The 18,243-nt window shown below is 38.7% G+C and overlaps 1 protein-coding gene across 3 annotated transcripts in view; it reads left to right on the top strand.

Moving 5' to 3' along the window:
• Positions 1 to 18,243, top strand: part of NFX1 (nuclear transcription factor, X-box binding 1) — a 78,963-nt gene that overhangs the window by 26,590 nt on the left and 34,130 nt on the right. For all 3 annotated transcript variants that reach the window (XM_085219990.1, XM_085219988.1, XM_085219991.1), the window contains 8 exons: positions 745 to 850; positions 9,373 to 9,444; positions 10,919 to 11,058; positions 12,076 to 12,175; positions 12,287 to 12,504; positions 13,522 to 13,619; positions 14,632 to 14,662; positions 16,195 to 16,277. In XM_085219990.1, coding sequence (XP_085076116.1) covers positions 745 to 850; positions 9,373 to 9,444; positions 10,919 to 11,058; positions 12,076 to 12,175; positions 12,287 to 12,504; positions 13,522 to 13,619; positions 14,632 to 14,662; positions 16,195 to 16,277 — 848 coding nt within the window. The remainder of the gene's footprint in view (positions 1 to 744; positions 851 to 9,372; positions 9,445 to 10,918; positions 11,059 to 12,075; positions 12,176 to 12,286; positions 12,505 to 13,521; positions 13,620 to 14,631; positions 14,663 to 16,194; positions 16,278 to 18,243) is intronic.

Raw genomic sequence — 18,243 nt, 5'->3', positions numbered from 1 at the left:
ACTCTGACGATCATGTATTGTTGTTAGATACAAGATTTGCTAAGAATACATCACATGAATTAAAATGTAGTTTCAATAGTCATCTGAAAAAAAAAAAACAGAAATAACTTGAGGATAACTTAAAGGATATATCACTTCTTGTTTAAAGCTTCCTGCCGCATACATCAAAATGTCAACATTTAATGTTTAAGTTTGTATAGAGTCAGCTTCTTTTTAGAGAAGTCACTTTCATAATTTGCGTAGTCATTTCATGCATTCCCCATTTCCTTAATAGCTAGATCTTTCTTATTGACAGTGATATCTTTATCTTTCTGTGTTGAGACAGCAAGACAATTACATTCTTAAGTTCTCTTGCGTACTAACAGACTTATGAACTAAAGGAAGATTTTCATTTCTTTGCGTTTTATTAGCTTTGTGTTTTATTAGTCTAGTATTAAGTAAAATATCTGCTAATTAAGGGTCTGCTCAGAGCATAGAAGAAAATAATCTGGAGCTTGTTAATCCAGTGGAATTTTAAATGATGTTATGTACATATCAGCAACAAAAGATGGAAAAAAAAAAAAAAAAAGCATAACATCTCATTCTTTTTTTTTTTTTTTTTTTCCCCCCTCACCTTTCCCAAAAAAAGCCTTTTTTTAGTCAGTATTGAAAATGAAACTACTTGTTTCTGGTCTGATATTTCTCCCAGATTCAATATTGCACTCAAGTCAGTAAACATGTTTTTGGCTTTGACCTTTTTTTTAGGTAAGGTACACAATCCAGAATGGAATAGAAATGAAATTCCACATAGCTGTGGGGAACTTTGTGGAAAGAAGAGGCAGTGTTTGGGTTGCCCACATCTTTGTAATATGTAAGTAATTGTAATGTGAACGTATTGAGAATTTATTTTGCAGAAAATGAAGGTAAGAACTTGGAGAAGAAAGATATGCCTGCTGTAAGTGAAGGTCGGGTTTGAGACGATGTAAGGAACCTGCAGGTGCACAAATCTGTGGGACCCAAAGAGATCCATCCAAGGGTTCTGAGGGAACTGGCAGGTGAAGTTGCCACGGCACACTACCCATCATGTTTGAAAGGTTGTGGCAGTGTGATTTTCACTGATTGGAGAAGGGGAAAGAAGTAAAGGTTATTTGTATGTGTAAAGTGAGTTCACAGCAGAGGATGGGCAGAAGGTCAGCTCCAGTAGTTGTAGCAGCATTTCCATCATATTACAGGAACTGAACCTGCAGCTTAATTTGTTTCAAGAACTATTGTTCTAGTCATGAAAATAGTGAATTAAAGTAAATTAAATGTGTAACCAATAGTCAGCAGAAATTTTAGATGCTTAGTTTTCTGTGGAAACAATCATGTATCTTGAGCTGCCAGCAGTGGTTCTTGGTTTGACTGAAGGTCCATTTAATTCTATTGTTTTTCTTTTCTTTGGCTTGCAAATTATTGAGGTTAAGAAGGCATTTCATGTTTTTAAGTATTTGTTCAGACCATCAAACTTCTGAAACATAATCTTTGTGGAGATATTAATCATTATCTGTATCTTGAATTAGTTTGTTTTGACACAATTGACAATTCACAGGATCACCATGGTTGGAAAAGACCTTCAAGATCATCCAGTCCAACCATCCATTTATCACTCACTAAACCATGTCCCTCAGCAGAGAATCCAAACGTACACAAAATCCAAACATGACAGTTGATATGTCGTATTTCAGTGAAGAGAGGCAAAGAAGAGGAATTTGATTTTCAGTTTTGGCTGTATTACTTGGATCTTTTTCAGTAGATACAGAGATAATATTGTATCTGTAAAGTTAACTGAGGCCAGTTTTTTATTGTATAAAAGTGAATGATACATTCTTCTGCCTTTTTGTATTCTGTTTTGAGAAATTTTTAATGGTTAGAAGCAATTTTTTGCTACTTCTGGTATATAATCAAAAGCTTTTCAGTCTTTTCAACATTGAGATCTCACAATTTCTTCAAAGTTTTCCAAAAATCAGGACTTTAATAGAACTTTTTATTTCACGTGCACTGTTTCATAGCCATTTCAATCTTGAATGATTCATTCAATTGAATGATTTAATCATTCAATCTTGAATGAAATGATGTTTCTTTATTCTTTAATACTTCTTTCCCATATGGAGAATATTATACTAGGACTCTTTTCAGACTGTTATTTCAGTGATACTGCTACTCTTGTAATTCAGGATCATACTAGATAGATGTTCTTCACTGTGGTTTGCAGGGTGGGGTTTGAAATGCTGGTGATTGAAACACAGCTCAGTTTTCAGACTAGACATGATCTAGCTGATACTCTGGTTCAGTGAAATACTGATTCTCTTGCAGAATCCTGATCTGTCTTAGGAGAGGTGTGAGTCTGTGGAGGACCTTTATTACTCGTCTGCAAGAAGCAGATACCTTAAGTCCTTTGAGAACATCCAGACTGCAGTTGCTGTCTTTCGAACTTTCAGTGGTGCTTAGAAGGCTTTGTTTTTTTTTCCTTTCCTGTCGCAGTCTGCACTAGTGGTTCAGTTTCTTATCTGGGAAGTTTTTGATCAATGGCAATAGTGTTGTGTCTACTGCAAGCTGTGCATTTGTACTCCCTGGCAATCTGATCTGCATTGAGAGCTATGAAGGTGCCTTTTAAAGTCCCGATTTGCTCCCAGTTTCAAATGTTACCATTCAACTTGTTCCACATGAGTAAAGCCATGCTGAGATTATCCAGTCCCTGGAGCTATGGAAATTACCAAAGGTGCAAAGAATGTGCTTTGTTCTTTATCTCTTGCTGCAAATGCTGTTATGTGGAGTGGATGCTTTTTGTCTTGTGGGCGATTATCTTATGGGCTCGTGATTATAGTTTGTAGAGGAACGTACTTTCAGCTTCAGTGCAACGTGCGGAATTAAACTTTACAACTCCTATAAGGTTATAAAGCAGGTATGTTAATGACAGTGCCGGGAAGCACTGGGGATGTTTCTACCATCAGCACCTCAAATATCACAGAGTCCATTACATTTCCAAAGATAGTGCATATCCATCAATTACGCATGAGACAATTAACACATACATGCCTAGGTCAGGTAGTGATTTATGAGGGCTCCCAGTCTTCTGTTCTGTGCTCTCCTCCACCATCTAGCGTCCTTTCAGCATTATTACAGTCCAACCAACAGTCTTTTACTTCATCCAAGGATCTTCCTCACTTGTACTCTAGATTAACTTTCTTCATTGACACATGCTCTGTAAGAAAATGCCTATTTTAAGTAAGGGTTCTAAAATCCTAACAGTTGCTCATTCGGCACTTGCTCATTACTTTTGGACATCTGCTCGTCCTTGGGTAGAGATAAGTTTGGCAACCTGTCTTTTGATTATGTATACTGGGGTGTAGAAGATCAGGAGGATAGAAGAGAGTATCTTGACCTAATCCTAGAGTGAGACAGTTTGGCCTTGTGTGGAGGCCCTGGCTTTCATTATTGTGTTCCAGCATCTAAAAACTCTTTCTCTGAGGGTCTCTTACCAAAACAAAGTAGCCTTACAACATATTATCTAGTCTGTAATACTACATCTGTACTAGTCACAACATCTAAAAGCTATTACAGTTTTGCAAGCAAGAATTAATCACATAATACAACAATTTAACAACTGTATTTCTAAAAAAGGCTACTAAAGTGCATGGTCTTTCTATTTTTTTCAAGCCAGCTATTTCTAAAAACAAGTTACAAAATATATTGTGCTCTACTTCTTCAAATTAAGTATTTCAAACATTCATAGAATCACAGATGGCCTGGGTTGAAAAGGACCTCAGTGGCCATCCAGTTCCAACCCCCTGCTGTGTGCAGGTCACCAACCAGCAGCCCAGGCTGCCCAGAGCCACATCCAGCCTGGCCTTGAATGCCTCCAAGGATGCGGCATCCACAGCCTCCTTGGGCAACCTGTTCCAATGCCTCTCCGCCCTCCGGGTGAAAAACTTTCTCCTAATATCCAACCTAAACCTCCCCTGTCTCAGTTTAAAACCATTCCCCCTTTTTCTATCACCACCCACCCTCACAAACAGCCTTTCCCCCTCTTGTTTATCCGCTCCCTTCAAATAATGGAAGGCTACACTGAGGTCTCCCTGCAGCCTTCTCTTCTCCAGGCTAAACAAGCCCAGTTCCCTCAACCTTTCCTCATAGGAGAGCTGCTCCAGCCCTCAGTGTATGTTGGACACTTGTTTTCATGTGGGAATTGTAGTGTGAATGAGGATGCACTCTACCACCATCTGCTTTATGAAAAGTCTAGGAGAAACCTGGTTCCCTCTTGCTGTTTCAGAGTGATTGAGTTAGAGGTATGAAACTTTTATCATCTAAGTGGATCTTTAGCAGTTCATCGTTCTGTATCCTCTGCTCGAAGACTTCAGCAGATGGAGAGGTCTAGATCATGATCCTATGTCCAGACAGGGGTTTTTCTCAAGAGGGTTCTCAAAGGTATACTTGTCATCAGGGCAAGGAGGCAGTGTTATTGTGCTTGCATGAGTTTAGGTGCTCTCAAAAAACTGTCTTGTTAGTGTTTCTTTGTTTAGATTGTGGGTTTGCTCCCACAGATTTCTGCAGGAAGTCAAGGTGTATGATGTTAGGTTTTTGGACCTTTGGACCACAAATGCCTTTCCGTTCAATGAGACTTTACATGCCTTTTTAAAAAAAAACAAAAAAACAAAAAAAAAAACCTGTTTTCATCTTACTGTCAAGATTTTCACCATATGTTCTAAACTGAGGATCAGTTTGCAGGAGTAAACTATGCATGCTCTTCTCAAGTCTGTGTGGTTGACTAACATAAAGGATCTGTCCACTGTGAGTCTTTGATGTTCACAGCATTGCCCCTTTTTTCCAGCATTTAATCCTATCTATTCTCTGAGCCTTTTTACAGTTAGGTACATGGTGCTACCATTTTAAGACTGTTTTAGCGTATTGCCTACCAGTTGATCAGACCTGGGTTTCCAAAAAACACGTGTAGTCTATCAACACTACAGTTAATTGATGAGACAATAGCAGGATTTCCTATGCAAACATCATTCCCTCTTCTCCTCGTATGTGACATCAGAGGAACATTATTGTCATAGCTTTGTAGTAGGATGCTTGTATTTCCTCCATCTGGCATATAGATGAGAGGTGCAGAGCACAGGAGGGTGTTACAGCCTAGCCATTGTAATTTAACTTCAGCCCCTTTGCAGCTACTGGAGGCTCTTGAGATTGCAGGCTCTCCTACTGGGGGCTTCAACCATCCTGACGCCTTCTGGAAAAATAGCAGTGTGCTGCAGTCAATCCAGGAGGCTCCTGGAATGCACCTAGCTTAACGTTTTGAGCTAAGTAATAGACAGTCCTATGAGGAGTCCCCCCTTGCATCTCCCTCTGCAGTGCTGGACCTGTTGCTCACCAATGCAAGTAAGCTGATTGGTGATGTCAGGATTGGAGGCTGCTTGGGCTGTAGTGGCCATGCAGGGGTGGAGTTCACCCTCTTGATGGATATCAGACAAAATCAGAATGCTAAATTTCAGGAAAGCCGCGTTCCAGCTCTTCAGAGACTTAGTCAACAAAACTCCCAGGAGACTATCCTCAAAGAAAAGGAAGTGGAGCAGAGCTAGCAGATCTTTTTTAGGGAAGCTTTCCTTAGGGAGCAAGAGCAAGTGTCCTTCCCCAGGTGTAGGAAGTCAGGAAGGCAAAAACTGGCATGGCTGAACCAGGACCTGCTGGTCAAAGCAGAGCAAGAAGGAAGTGCATAGGCAGTGGAAACATGGACAGGTACACTAGTAAGAGTATAGGGATGCTACTTGGCTGTGCAGGAATGGGGTCAGGAAGGCTGGACTTGGCAAGGAGAGCAAAGAGGAAGACAGGCTTCTATAGGTAGGTAAACCAGAAAAGGAATGTTCAGGAGGGTGTAGCTCCCTAGTGAGCAATACAGGCAAGCTGATGACAGCGGACGAGGAGAAGGCTGAGGTACTCAGCAACTTTTTTGTCTCAGTCTTCACTGGCAATTGTTCTCCATAAACACTTTGAGTGGACAGGATGGAAGATAGCAACTGGTAGAACAAAATCAGGTTCGTGATCACTTGAAGAAATGAACATCCATAAGTATATGGACAAGATGCGTCCCAGAGTCCAGAGGAAGTTGCCTGATGAAGTCGCTAAGCCACTCTTGATGATATTTGAATGGTCGTGGCAGTGGGGTGAAGACCCCGGTGACTGGAAAAAAGGCAGTGTAGCAGCCTTTTTTTTTAAATAAGGGTAGAAAGGACAATCCAATTGAGACAAGAAGTGAGGTAAGTCTGATGGCCTCATCTCTGTGCCAGGGAAGATCATGAAGTGGATCCTTCTGGAAACTGTGCTAAGACACATGGAAGGTAGGGAGGTGATAAGAGACAACCAACATGGCTTCACCAAGGGCAAGTCCTTCCTGACCAAGTTGGTGGCCTTCTGTGATGGCATAACTGTGTCGATGGACAAAGAGCCGCTGATGGCACCTGTCTGAACTTCAGTAAGGCTTTTGACATAGTCTGCCACAACATCCTTCTTTCTAAACTGGAAAGATATGGATTTGATGGAAGGACAGTTCAATGGATGAGGAACTGATTGTGAGATCTAACCCAGTGAGAGATGGTGAACCACTCAATGTCCGGATGGAGGTGGCTTAATGTCCAGATGGAGAACAGTAACAAGTAGTGTCCCTCAAAGGTCGGTGCTGGGAATGATGCTCTTTAATATCTTCATCAGTGACATCAGCAGTGGGATCGAGTGCACCCTCAGCAAGATTGCAGATGACACCAGACTGTCTGGCGAGCTTGATAGGCCTGAGGGATGGGGTGCCACCAGAGAGACCTGGACAGTATCAAGCAGTGGGCTCAGGAGAACCTCACAAGTTTCAACAAAACCAAGGGCCTTGCACCTGGGTTGTGGCAACCTCTCCACTATCAATACAAGGTGTGGAAGAATAGAACACAGCCCTGCTGAAAAGGACTTTTGAGTACAGGTGAATGGCAAACTGGACATGATAACTTGATAGCAAGTTATTTTTTGTCTTTAATATAAATGCATAAGTCTGTGTAGGGCTGCCCTGGCTTCTTCCCGGCTCTTGTCAAGGGTACGTTAGTTCCTAGGCTGGCAGTTTTTCCCATTATAACCTGTACACATCTTTCATGTTTTCTTTCAGCTAGAATCAGAAGTGTTTCCTTAGCTTTTGTGACCCTGGTGGTTTTGGATTTCAAGATTTGTCATCTCTTTTATTATTGTAAGGGATGTCTGAAATTTGTGCTCTACTTTCAAAAGTTAGGTTATAGAGAGCATTTCTTCAGCCAACTTTTGTCTACAGCCAATTTACTCCAGTCTGTTGATCCATTTGATAATTACTTTCTATTGAAGTGCTATTTTGAATACTAATTTATATTATGGATTTTTTTGGCTGTGCACATGTTTGTTTGTTTTAATAGTTTGCTGATTCCCAACCATGTATCTTCAATGCAATTTTTTTTTTAAATGCAGTGGTGTAGGTGACATTGTTTGTGTTAATCTACTTTCCATAGTGTAGTTCTGGGCTTTTTATTTTCCTGTGCTATCACATCAGTTGAGCTTTAACTTTTGCCATGCTGTTAGCATTTCCCTATGCTACTGACAAAATTCAGTTGGATTGTTGCATAAATGTGGCATTAAATAATCCATTTTGGTGAAAATGAGTGAGGCTAACTTACTATGTTTTAATAATGAATCTGTAAGTAATACTTGCTTAGGTTTATTGAAATAATATAAACAGCTCAGTGGGCAGGCAAGCAGCTCCTCAAAAGGAGAGTAATCTGCTAGCCTTTTGCTTGTGTCAGCTGTGGCATGCTTTGGAAAATGAGTTCTCTTCACATTTAAATATGCTGAAATCTATTTTAGGTTTTTAGATTCTTCATCAGTCTAGCATCCAGCTTAATTAAAATTGAATAAAATGTTGCAAATAATAAACATAATGACAAACTGCAGCTGTTTTTTAAGAGTTGATCATCTGTTTAGACTTTGAAATTTCCCTGCCAACTGGCATTATGCAGTGCCTTTTGAGAACACCTGAAAAAGATCTTATAAAGGCAGTAACTGAGACTTCGTGCTCTGTTAGACCAGACACTAAGATTTAAACTTTCCTGATAGGTCTTTGGTGCTGTAATCTTCACAACAGTTGTGGAAAATCCTTTGGGGCTATATTAAATAAAATACTTCTACTGTTAAGCAGATAGATATACATTCTTAAGTCTAGGTGTATCTTTACTCCCAACCCTTCTAGTAGGTTAGTTCTCTAGAGCAGCACCAGCAATCATTTGTGAAAGAAATCATCCATGCTAATGACAAATAATGAAGTTTCAATAAAAGTAGGACTCTGAATGCACTGAATGGAACTTAATGCTGAGGTCTCAGCATCTGTCTTTGCATTTACTTTGTAATGCTGTAGCAGAAATGCTAAGTCACAGCCCGAAGCAGTGATGGAGCACCTGGTGGGATGGCAGGGCCAACCCAGCGGAGCTCAGATGCATGCAGTGCTCCTGAGTGACCAAAGGGGTGGAGCCAGGATCCACCCTTCCCAGCCTCACGCAGGGTTTGGCAGTGGAGACAAGGGTATTTCTCTGGAGCTCTCTGTGTGTCTGGGAGGCTTTCTGAAGGGAAGCAGCTTCTTGCTCTCTGGACGTACTGCTGTCACGCCTGAGCAGATCCTCACTTGGCTGCAGCCTGGGATCTTGATGCTCTGCTGTCTTATTGCATTTTCTACTGTGTTTCAAACACAGTATTTAAGTATATTTTTTGTCTCTTTTAAACATACCAAAATGTGGAGGCATTGTCTGTCTTTACTGTAGCTTCTGCATAAACCAAATCATACTGTAGTTGCTCGCTAAATAAGAAGCGTGTGAGTGCGTGCACTTTTATTTTTTAAGTTAGAAGAACTGTAGCAAGGAAATGTTGGTGTTAGACTTCTTACAGTTACTGTTGATTGCTGAGGGAAGTGAACGTGTTAATGACTTGTGCATGTAATATTTGAGCGTTACCCCAGTGAGCACAGCTGAGCTGATGCAGGCCATCTGCTGAAATGCAAGATGTGAAATACAAGCAGAGACGTTACTGACTTGACAGCAGCAGCATTATGGAATATTTTGTTCAGTCTCACTGTCTGAAAACTTTTGAGACTGATGCAACTGTAACCATTTCCAATATTTTTATATGAGTTAAAACAATTTATTATCCTGTATAAGGAGTGAACTGTATACATGCAGAGTTTTGAGGATGTACTGGTTCCTAAAACTTCTCTGTATTTTTGGAGTAACTGTATTTTATTTCCCCAGGAGTGTGATAAACTTAGAGAGTACTTTACAACTTCATTTGCTTTTTTGTTTCATTTTTAAGCCTGTGTCATCCAGGACCTTGTCCTTCGTGCCCAGCCTTTGTGACAAAAACATGTGAATGTGGACAAACAAGGTGAGAATATTTCTATTATGTCAACAAAAGCTTATGTAATAGTAGTTCACTAGAAGTTTAATAGCAGTGTTTCTTTTCTGAGCTATAGTTAATATAATTTTATGTTTATATTTTATGTTTATATAATTTTTTTTTTCTGAGCTTGAGCTTTTGTGTGCTAAAATCAGCTAGAGAAGTTTACACATATTTCCTTTTAGAAAAGTGATTACTTTTAATCTTAAGAAAAAGAAACTTGGGATACAAAACCGAGTTATTGAAGCTGTCTGTGAGTTGATGCAGTGTTTTTCAATCACGTTCTGGTACTTACTTATTTTCGTTTGTAGGAGACAGCGAAAGAAGTAGGAAAAAAGGCACTTTTTTCTGTCCACATAGGATAATTCAGTTACATTCCATTCCAGAAATAATATTTCTGTATAGCTCAGGGAAGCTGTGCCACTACAAAAGGGAAGTCTGTGTTTTATTCTAGTCTTGAAGGCTGTCTTTTCCTTGTGTGTCTGATGCGTGTGTTGTCATTTTCAACAGCAAGACTGTGCTGCCCATACTTTGTGATCTTTCATGCTCGGTTGCTCTGAGAGGTAGCTATGACTGATTCTATGTAATAAAATATTTGCCCATGTTCATTGTCAGAATCAAAAGAAAAAAACACATTCAGTGTTAGCATTCCTGTTCTTGTTTAAGTATTTGCAGGTGGAGGCACTTAATCTTCAGGGGAAAATAAATAAATTTTAGATAACTGAATTTTATTTTACATAAGATTGATTCATTGAATTGTAAGGAATAGTTAGTAAAAGAAGAGGCAATTCTGTTTTTCCCAAATGCATTCAAATTGCTGTTTGCTTTTCTTTTTATAGTGCTGCATTTAACATTTAAAACGTCATTCTAAATAGCATTTTGTCATATGTACTGTATCAGCATCCGAGATGCATAGCACCTGAAACTTCAGGTTATTTTCAAGTTGCTATTTCGCACATTTCATCGTGGGTAACGTCAGTTGTTGCAATTGTATAAAGACTAGGAAATTTTTGAGTTTTAGAGCCAGAATATTTTATAATAAAATGCAGTTTATGTTGGTAATATTTGCATGCGTCCTATGTAAAAGCAAACAAAAAACTTAAAATTGAATTCTTCTACCTTTCCTTGATTAAGCAGCTACAATCTCTGGGAGATTAATTCAAGCTACACTGATGTAGGCGGGGGGGGGAGGGAGTATTCTTAGTTATGAAAAATGTTTCTGTAGGCTGCATCACTATTAATACTCTTATCACTGTCTTCATTGTACCTTCAGATCATTTAAAGCTTTAGGAAAGATTTGTGTCATGGAAATATCTGCTCTTGGCCCAATGCGTAGCCATACTTCAAGTTTCAAAATGTCTGTCTTTTTCCCCCATTTTGTTGACAGAAGTCTATTATGCTTTTTAATAAGTTCTCTGTGGATTTAAGGTAGCTGATAGAATGTGGTGTCATTCTTCTGCAGTCACTCAGTTCGCTGTGGCCAGTCAACAAAAATTCATTGTTCTAATGTATGTGGAAGTACTTTAAACTGTGGCAAGCACAGATGTACTCAGGTGTGCCATGCAGGAGAATGTTTACCTTGCCAACTAAAAGTACAGCAAGGTAAGTATCAGAATGCCTTATGCATATCCATCCACGATGTATGTACACTAGGAAAACAAGAGGTGGGGGGGGAAGAGGACTTTGCCATGGGGCAGGGGCTTTATTTGAGTTAACTAAGCTCTGTTGCTAGAATATTTAAAGACTGGAAAATTAGAATTGCTATATATTAAAATAGGAATATGAACGTGGCTGGAAGAATTCTGCTGTGAGGTTTAGGATGCTGGAAAACACGTTCTATGAAGATGGGTAGAACTAGACTACTTTAGGTTGAGAAGGCTTAGGAAGGACTGAGTCTTTCAGTAGCTAACAGGAGATAATCAAGAAGATGGAGCCAGCCTGTGTATGTATGTTAAGAGGACGAGTCGATAGGCTAAATTGAAATGTTGTAACTGGGTGTAAGGAAACATTTTTTTGTGTGTATGTGCGAACTTGGAGTTTTTTAGACCCAGCTGAGTACAACAGTGAGTAATGTGATCTGATCTCACTGCTGGCTCAGCTTTAAGGCTTTGGATTAGCTGACCATCTTTCAACCTGAATTGACCTATGATCCCACTTAAGATTACATCATTCCAAGACTTTAAACACTATGGAAAAAGAACAGAGACCGACAGATCACCTACCAACGAAGGACTCAATTTGCTGCTTAAAATTTGCTAAGCTCAGTTGTGGAAAGGAAACTGTATCATACTTGTTCCAGTATACTAAAGCAAATACAGTTTTCTAAATAAATAATTCAAAAAATATGTTCATTTTCTTGACATTTAAGGCAATACTTAACTTGTTATGTATACTACTTTAATATGTAAGCTTTTTGTGAAGCGAGAGCTTCCCCTTTGGTTTTTGTCTCATCAAAACAAAAGTGCTATTTCAGAATCTGTAGGATTGAGAAATCTCTGAATTAAATCTCATGTGCTTAGAAAAAAAAGGACTGTTTCTCACATCTCACAATTTTGCATTTCTCTCTTGTTCTGTCACTGATACTTTTACTGTTTTCTGTGCAACGTTGCTTTCTTTTAGTGTGTTACTGTGGAAAAAACTTTAAAGAAGTATTGTGTGGGACAAAGGAAGAATTTTATGATGGATTTGGGAGTTTCTCTTGTCAGAATACGTGTGGCAAGTAAGTTCACTGTAACTTAGGCTTCCAAAAAATGAAAGGTCATTTTGTTCATACTTAGTGGTCATGTCGTTGTAATTCCCCTTTTTCTTTTTTTTGTTATTTTTTTCACAGAACATTAAATTGTGGGAGGCACAACTGTACACAAGTATGCCATCCTCAACCTTGCCAACTCTGTCCTCGACTTCCGCAAGTAGTGTATCGCTGTCCCTGTGGTCAGACTCCTCTTAGCAAGTTACTGGAACTAGGATGTATTGAACGTAAAATATGCACAGATCCTATCCCATCATGTGGAAAAACGTGTGGCAAACCTCTTTCTTGTGGTAGCTATGGTAATGAGAGCTTTCTGCATCAGAGTATCAAAAAAAAATATCTCACATTATTTAAAAAAAAACAACTTTCACGTCAAAGATATTTTTTAAGGATTTGGGTATTAGCCAAATTGAGTATGAATGCTACTGCAGAGCCTTTGAGATAGGATGTATTTGTTCAAAGGGATACTTTAAAATCAGGAAATGTGGTTATCTAGAAATCATCTACAATAGCTACTTCTAAAATTGTGTTTCCATAGACTGTCATAGTGGTGGAACTGTAGGAATTTCTTGCTGTTTGTGTCTGCTGAGGTCTCTTAAAAGCCCACCCATGTCTTCATTGTTGATATGAAGACTGGTAGAGATAAATGATTTCACTTAGAACCTTTAGGTACTGTTATTAAGCACTCATTTACTGTGGCCACAAAGAGAAGTGTGGCATTAGGCCATGATGTGAAATGTGATGTTGGGCAGTTGAAAGAAAGAAGTTATTTACAGAACTAAATAATCTCTTCAGTGATTGCATTAATTACATAAAAGTACATTAAACTGAGTTTGTATGACACTTCAGTTTTATAAAACCGTGTAATTAATCATAACTTCTTATACTTGAAATTCCACTGAAGTCTGATTTACTGCAGTTAACCCAGGAAGTAAAAGATGAAGGTATGCATAAGTCTTTTTCATTAAGGATGAACAAGAAGAAAGAATTATGTACTTAAAATTTGTGAACCTTGTTTAAGATGTTTATCTTGCAAATTCAAAAAAATATACATAAAAGGTATTTGTGCATTATCAATGTTAATTGTAGACTTAACTGATTAGTCTACGTATTCAGGATCACAAAGTTCCAAATAACAGGAAAAAAAAAACAACTGTGAAATCCTTGAACTCTTTCGTCTGTTTGAGCCAGTATGTCAGAATGGAAACCCAGCTGCCAGTAGGCTTGGTATCTGCAAACTGTGGTGCTCCTGATAAATACCTTGTTACTGATCATGCATTTTATTTATTTCAATCTTTTTACTTTAATTTTGATAGAGTTGCTTCATACATGTGAAAGCCTGTGCCATGAAGGAGACTGTAAACCATGTTCTCAAACATCAAATATTTATTGTAGGTGTGGCTTCAAAAAAAAGGTGAGTGCATAGAGTTTGACCAGGAAAACAGGTAGTTGGTGGGTTTTTGTTGTTTTTTTTTTAAGCTGTGGAGAAAAGGAAGCTAAGAAGGTGTTGTCTCTGTAGTTACAGGGGTGTCTGCTATGTTAGAGCTGATAGACATCAGCTAGGTAATGCTGTGAAGGGCCAGTGTAGGCTAGCTACCGTGAATACAATTTCTGAAGGATTACTGCAGTACTTACAGAATTTTCTTTAAGCTGGCTGCAAAGCCTGTATTGTCCTGCAGTAATGATGTAGTGCAGAGAATGATAGTTTTACCAAGAGTAACGTAAACCAAGAGAGAGGTAGAGGAAAAGCTAAATGATGTATAGTGATAGCCTATAGGTTTGTAGGAAATTTTGGAGATGATATTGGTTTTTAGTCTTTCTTTGTACATTCATGTAATGAAACAGCACAACCTCACCAAATGTCATATAATAATTGGTAGCCTAGTTTAAAAGTATACTGTGCATAACCGTAGCTTTGAAATCCTTGGTTACTATCTCAGAAACTTTTTATTTTCATGTTGAAGTATTTTATCTGAGTAAAAATTTTCAGTCATGAGATTTGACTTTCTGTTTAACAAATGTCAGTCTTGCTTTTTTTTTGAAACGTGTTCAAAGCACAAATTTGAACTTTATTAATATACTTGAGGAAGGCATAGCTTTTCTCAGTGCAAGTTTCTGGTTTCCTAGGACAAATGTGTTCTTATTACTTTACAGTGTTATCCACTGAGTTAAGTGAGGAATCTTAAACTACAAACTCTTGCTACTGAATTTCTAGGGAAACAAGTCAACTGTTAAAATGTCAAGATTAAAAAAATGTAGATTAAAACATGAATTAATGCATAAATTTGAGGATTTTTCCAGCTTTTTCCTTTCTTGTGTCCTAAAGTGTTATGCACCTGAAAACTTCTTGTCATACGTGACTAGGTACTTTCTAGATGAATAAGTTGCAGTTGTTGCAATATAATTGCTCCCTGTTTGTTTCCTAGGAAGTCCCATGTGCTCTACTCAGGAATAAAGGTAGTATTATTTTATAATTTGTTCAGTATATAATATGAAATAGTTTTGAATTCTTAATGAGACAGCTCGTTAGTTTCGGTTTTGATTCAAGAAGTTGCCAAATATCTGATTCAATAGTCATTTTCAATTTCTGATGCTGATTTCGTATCTCTGCTCTATGTTTCTGTCTTGGGTGTTGGTTTTTTTTTTCTACTACAGAATTTCAGAGGATGGCAGAACTTGGGAGCTCACTTAACTTTTTCCTCATATTCTTTTGAGTTCTGGTTGTTCAGGATTTTCTTTGGCAATTTGTTCTTTATCATGATATGTCTTTTGTTGTTTTTTATTTTCAGTTTTTAGAGAGACTTAATGTATTTTATGTTAAATAAAGCAGATGATGTGTTCACGTTTTTCAAGACTTAGAAGTCCTTAAAGCTGTTCTGAAAGGCCTTCAATCAAAGCAGGAGTGAATCTTTGAATTTTGTCTGCTTATAAAATTTAAGGATTTGATTATAAGATTATTTTGTCAGCATCGCTTGACTAGAATTCTTCCTCAAGAGTTGTCTTGTAAGCTGGATCATGGCAACATTTCATGGAGCTGCTAAATGTAAATACATAAGGATGACACAGTCCTACTCTGTAGTGCTATCACCACGTAAACACAAAGCAGTCAGTCATAGAGCACCTGGTATCTGCTGATCTTGTGGATGAGCAAGAGAGATCACTTCAGGAAAAGGAAATGAACGAATGGATGTTTATAGCCGTTCCCACCTCTCCATTTATGGAAGAAAGATAGGAGACCTGAAACAGTAGTGAACTGCGCCGTAGTGGTAACCCACGGTAACTGGCTGAACTACTGCTGGAGGAGTTCTCTAAGTGTAGTCTTTGCTGCCTTTCCTGTCTTTTGTGCTGGTTGTTTACCCTGTAGAAAAGAGAGGATACTTGGTTGGAGAGTTCAGATATTTACCACATAGACAAAGAATTGCTCATCCTGCTTTTTAGTGATTGATACTGGGAGTAGTTCGTATGCTGTTTAATTGTTAAAACTGAAGAATCTCAATCTAGAGACATTTTAGTTGATGGATCTCTGTCATACTGAGGTACTCACTTACAAGGTCAGTAATGTAGTAATATGCATATTTCCTGAGTTGAACTTTCAGCTATGAAGACATAAAAACACTTAAGAACTCAGAAATAGTTGTTCACATTGCTTGAGGATAGTAGTAAGTTTATTCGTGGTATAATCAGTGTATCAGGAAGTCCTATTTTGTCTGTTCTGTTTGCAGAGTTTATGGTACAAAGAATAATGTGAAATAAACTGCACTCCAAAAATCTTTTTGAACAAGGGCTTGTTTAAAGCAAGGCAAGTGTTTACCTGGGGAATCAATGTGGAAGTGCAACTAATTTATGTTTTTGTGCACTAACTTCCCACACTGCTCTTCTCTAGATGAGACCTTAGAACGTTCTTAGCCTAATATTGTGACTTAAGCTTTTGTTCTCATTGTGAGCGAAGAGCAAATCATGACATGTTGCGATTATTTTTTTTTTAATAGCTGCTATTACATTTATGTGTGACAAGCGATGCAACAAGAAAAGGTCATGTGGACGACACAAGTGTAATGAAGTCTGCTGTGTGGTAAGTCCACATGTGGGTTTATAGAAACTGCTTGTAATGAAGCATTTGTATTTTGTTGTGAAGTTGACTTTTTGCTTTTATGCCCTTGCATTTTTGTGTATGTTGAATCTCTATTTCCAGTACAAGTCATGCTCCAAAAGTTTGCGTGTACACTTATTCTGCAGAATTCATTTTATGGGCATTGTAAAAACATGCTTTAGCTTAAATGCAGTTAAAGGTGATAGATAATGGCCTCAAGTTGTGTGAGAGGAGGTTCTTGTTCAATGTTAGGAAACATTTTTTCCTCTGGAAGAATGATCAAGTGATGCAACAGGCTGCCCAGAGAAGTAGTGGAGTCACCATCCCTGTAGATATTAGAGAAACACGTAGATGTGGCAATTAAGAACATGGGCATAGTGGTGATAGATTGATGGTTGGTCTTTGTGATCTTAGATGTCTTTTCCAAGCTTAATAATTCTATAATTTTTAAAATCAAAGTAAAGATACTTTTTGTTGGTTCACTGATTCCAAGGAAAATAAGAGAGGGTGTGATATTACTTAGCTCCATCATGGATTATGGTTCTAAGTCTGTGACTGGAATCTTAACAGGATAAACTTTAAAAGTGGTGTATACCTGCTGTGATGAAAAGTTGTGTGTATCAGGCCTGAGCTATTTTTTCCAGTATATAGTTTTGACAGTTATAGAAATACAGAATGGTTGAGTTTGGAAGGGACCTCTGGAGGTCATCTGGCCTCTGCTCAGGCCTAGCCACATAGAGCCACTTGCCCAAGATCATGTCCATACAGCAGCTGAAAAGTTCCAGGAATGAAGACGCCTGAGCTACTGTTGGTGACTTGAGCCAGTGGTCAGTCACCTGCACAGTAAATAAATGTTTTGTAATGTTCATGGGCAATGTCCCATGTCTCAGTTTGTGCCCATTGCCTCTTGCCTTGGCATAGGGCACTACTAAAAAGAGCGTAGCTCCATCCTTTAGGTATCTGCATAAATTGATAAGGTCCCTCCCAAGCCTCTTCTCTAGTCTCAGGGGTCCCAGCTTTCTTCTCCTTTATTCACAGGAGAGATATTCTAGTCTGTTCATAATCTTCTCAGTCCTTTGCTGGAATCCCTTGCTTATGCCAATGTAACTGTTAATACAGAGCCCAGAACTGGAAACAATACTGCAGGTGCAGCCTAAACAATACTGAATAGAATTGAAAATACTCCCAGATTTAGCATCTTCAAGTTCCAGCACAAACTTTCCTTTTGATTCCCCTAAATGAGTTGTGTATGGCAAAAGAAGGGTGATGACAGTGCCTTCGAATCGGATACAGGTAATAAAGAAGGAAACAGGCTCACCCCTTCCAGTGACCAGTGATGGCTGAAGAGGAGTGTTATCTTTACCCAGAGAGATGCCACTCCCTCCACTGCTAACTTTTAAATGAGAGTGAGGAGGAGTGGATCCAGGCTTCACCCCTTCTGGTCACTCAGGTGTGCTGCTTGCACCTGAGCTTCCTGGGTAGTCACCTGGTGCTTAACCATTGGTTCAAGCTGTGACCTGGCAATTTCACTGCATTCCACCCTTTCACAGCATGAACCAACAATTGATCGATTGGCTGGGGGTAAGCTACTGCTGTTCTGGTGACCCAAAGTACAATGCACATACAGTACCTGTCACAGTATAGGATGTTAAGGCACTGAAGGCGATTGCTGACAGTCTTTTTGTTGTTCTGTTGGGCCAGTACTTGATTTCTTTGAAAAAGATACACCTCTAGAAAAACTAGTAGCCATTCAGACTTGTACTTGCTGGTTCCCAGGAGTTAACAGTTTCACCACCAAGTGTCACAATGTTTTCTTAGCAATGCTGGAGCATGTTGGAGTGGTGTTGCTCCTACTGTAGGTCCTCTGAACTTAACAGCTAATATTTGAACAGCATGAGGAGGGCTAAGGAGAATCTGCATCCTTTATACTATGTGGAGGGGAACATGA

The sequence above is a fragment of the Meleagris gallopavo genome, chromosome 3 (genome assembly GCF_905368555.1).
Source record: "Meleagris gallopavo chromosome 3, MGAL_WU_HG_1.1, whole genome shotgun sequence".
Lineage (NCBI taxonomy): Eukaryota > Metazoa > Chordata > Aves > Galliformes > Phasianidae > Meleagris > Meleagris gallopavo.
The sequence above is the reverse complement of the archived record's forward strand: the minus strand, read 5'-3'. Positions and strand labels throughout refer to the sequence as shown.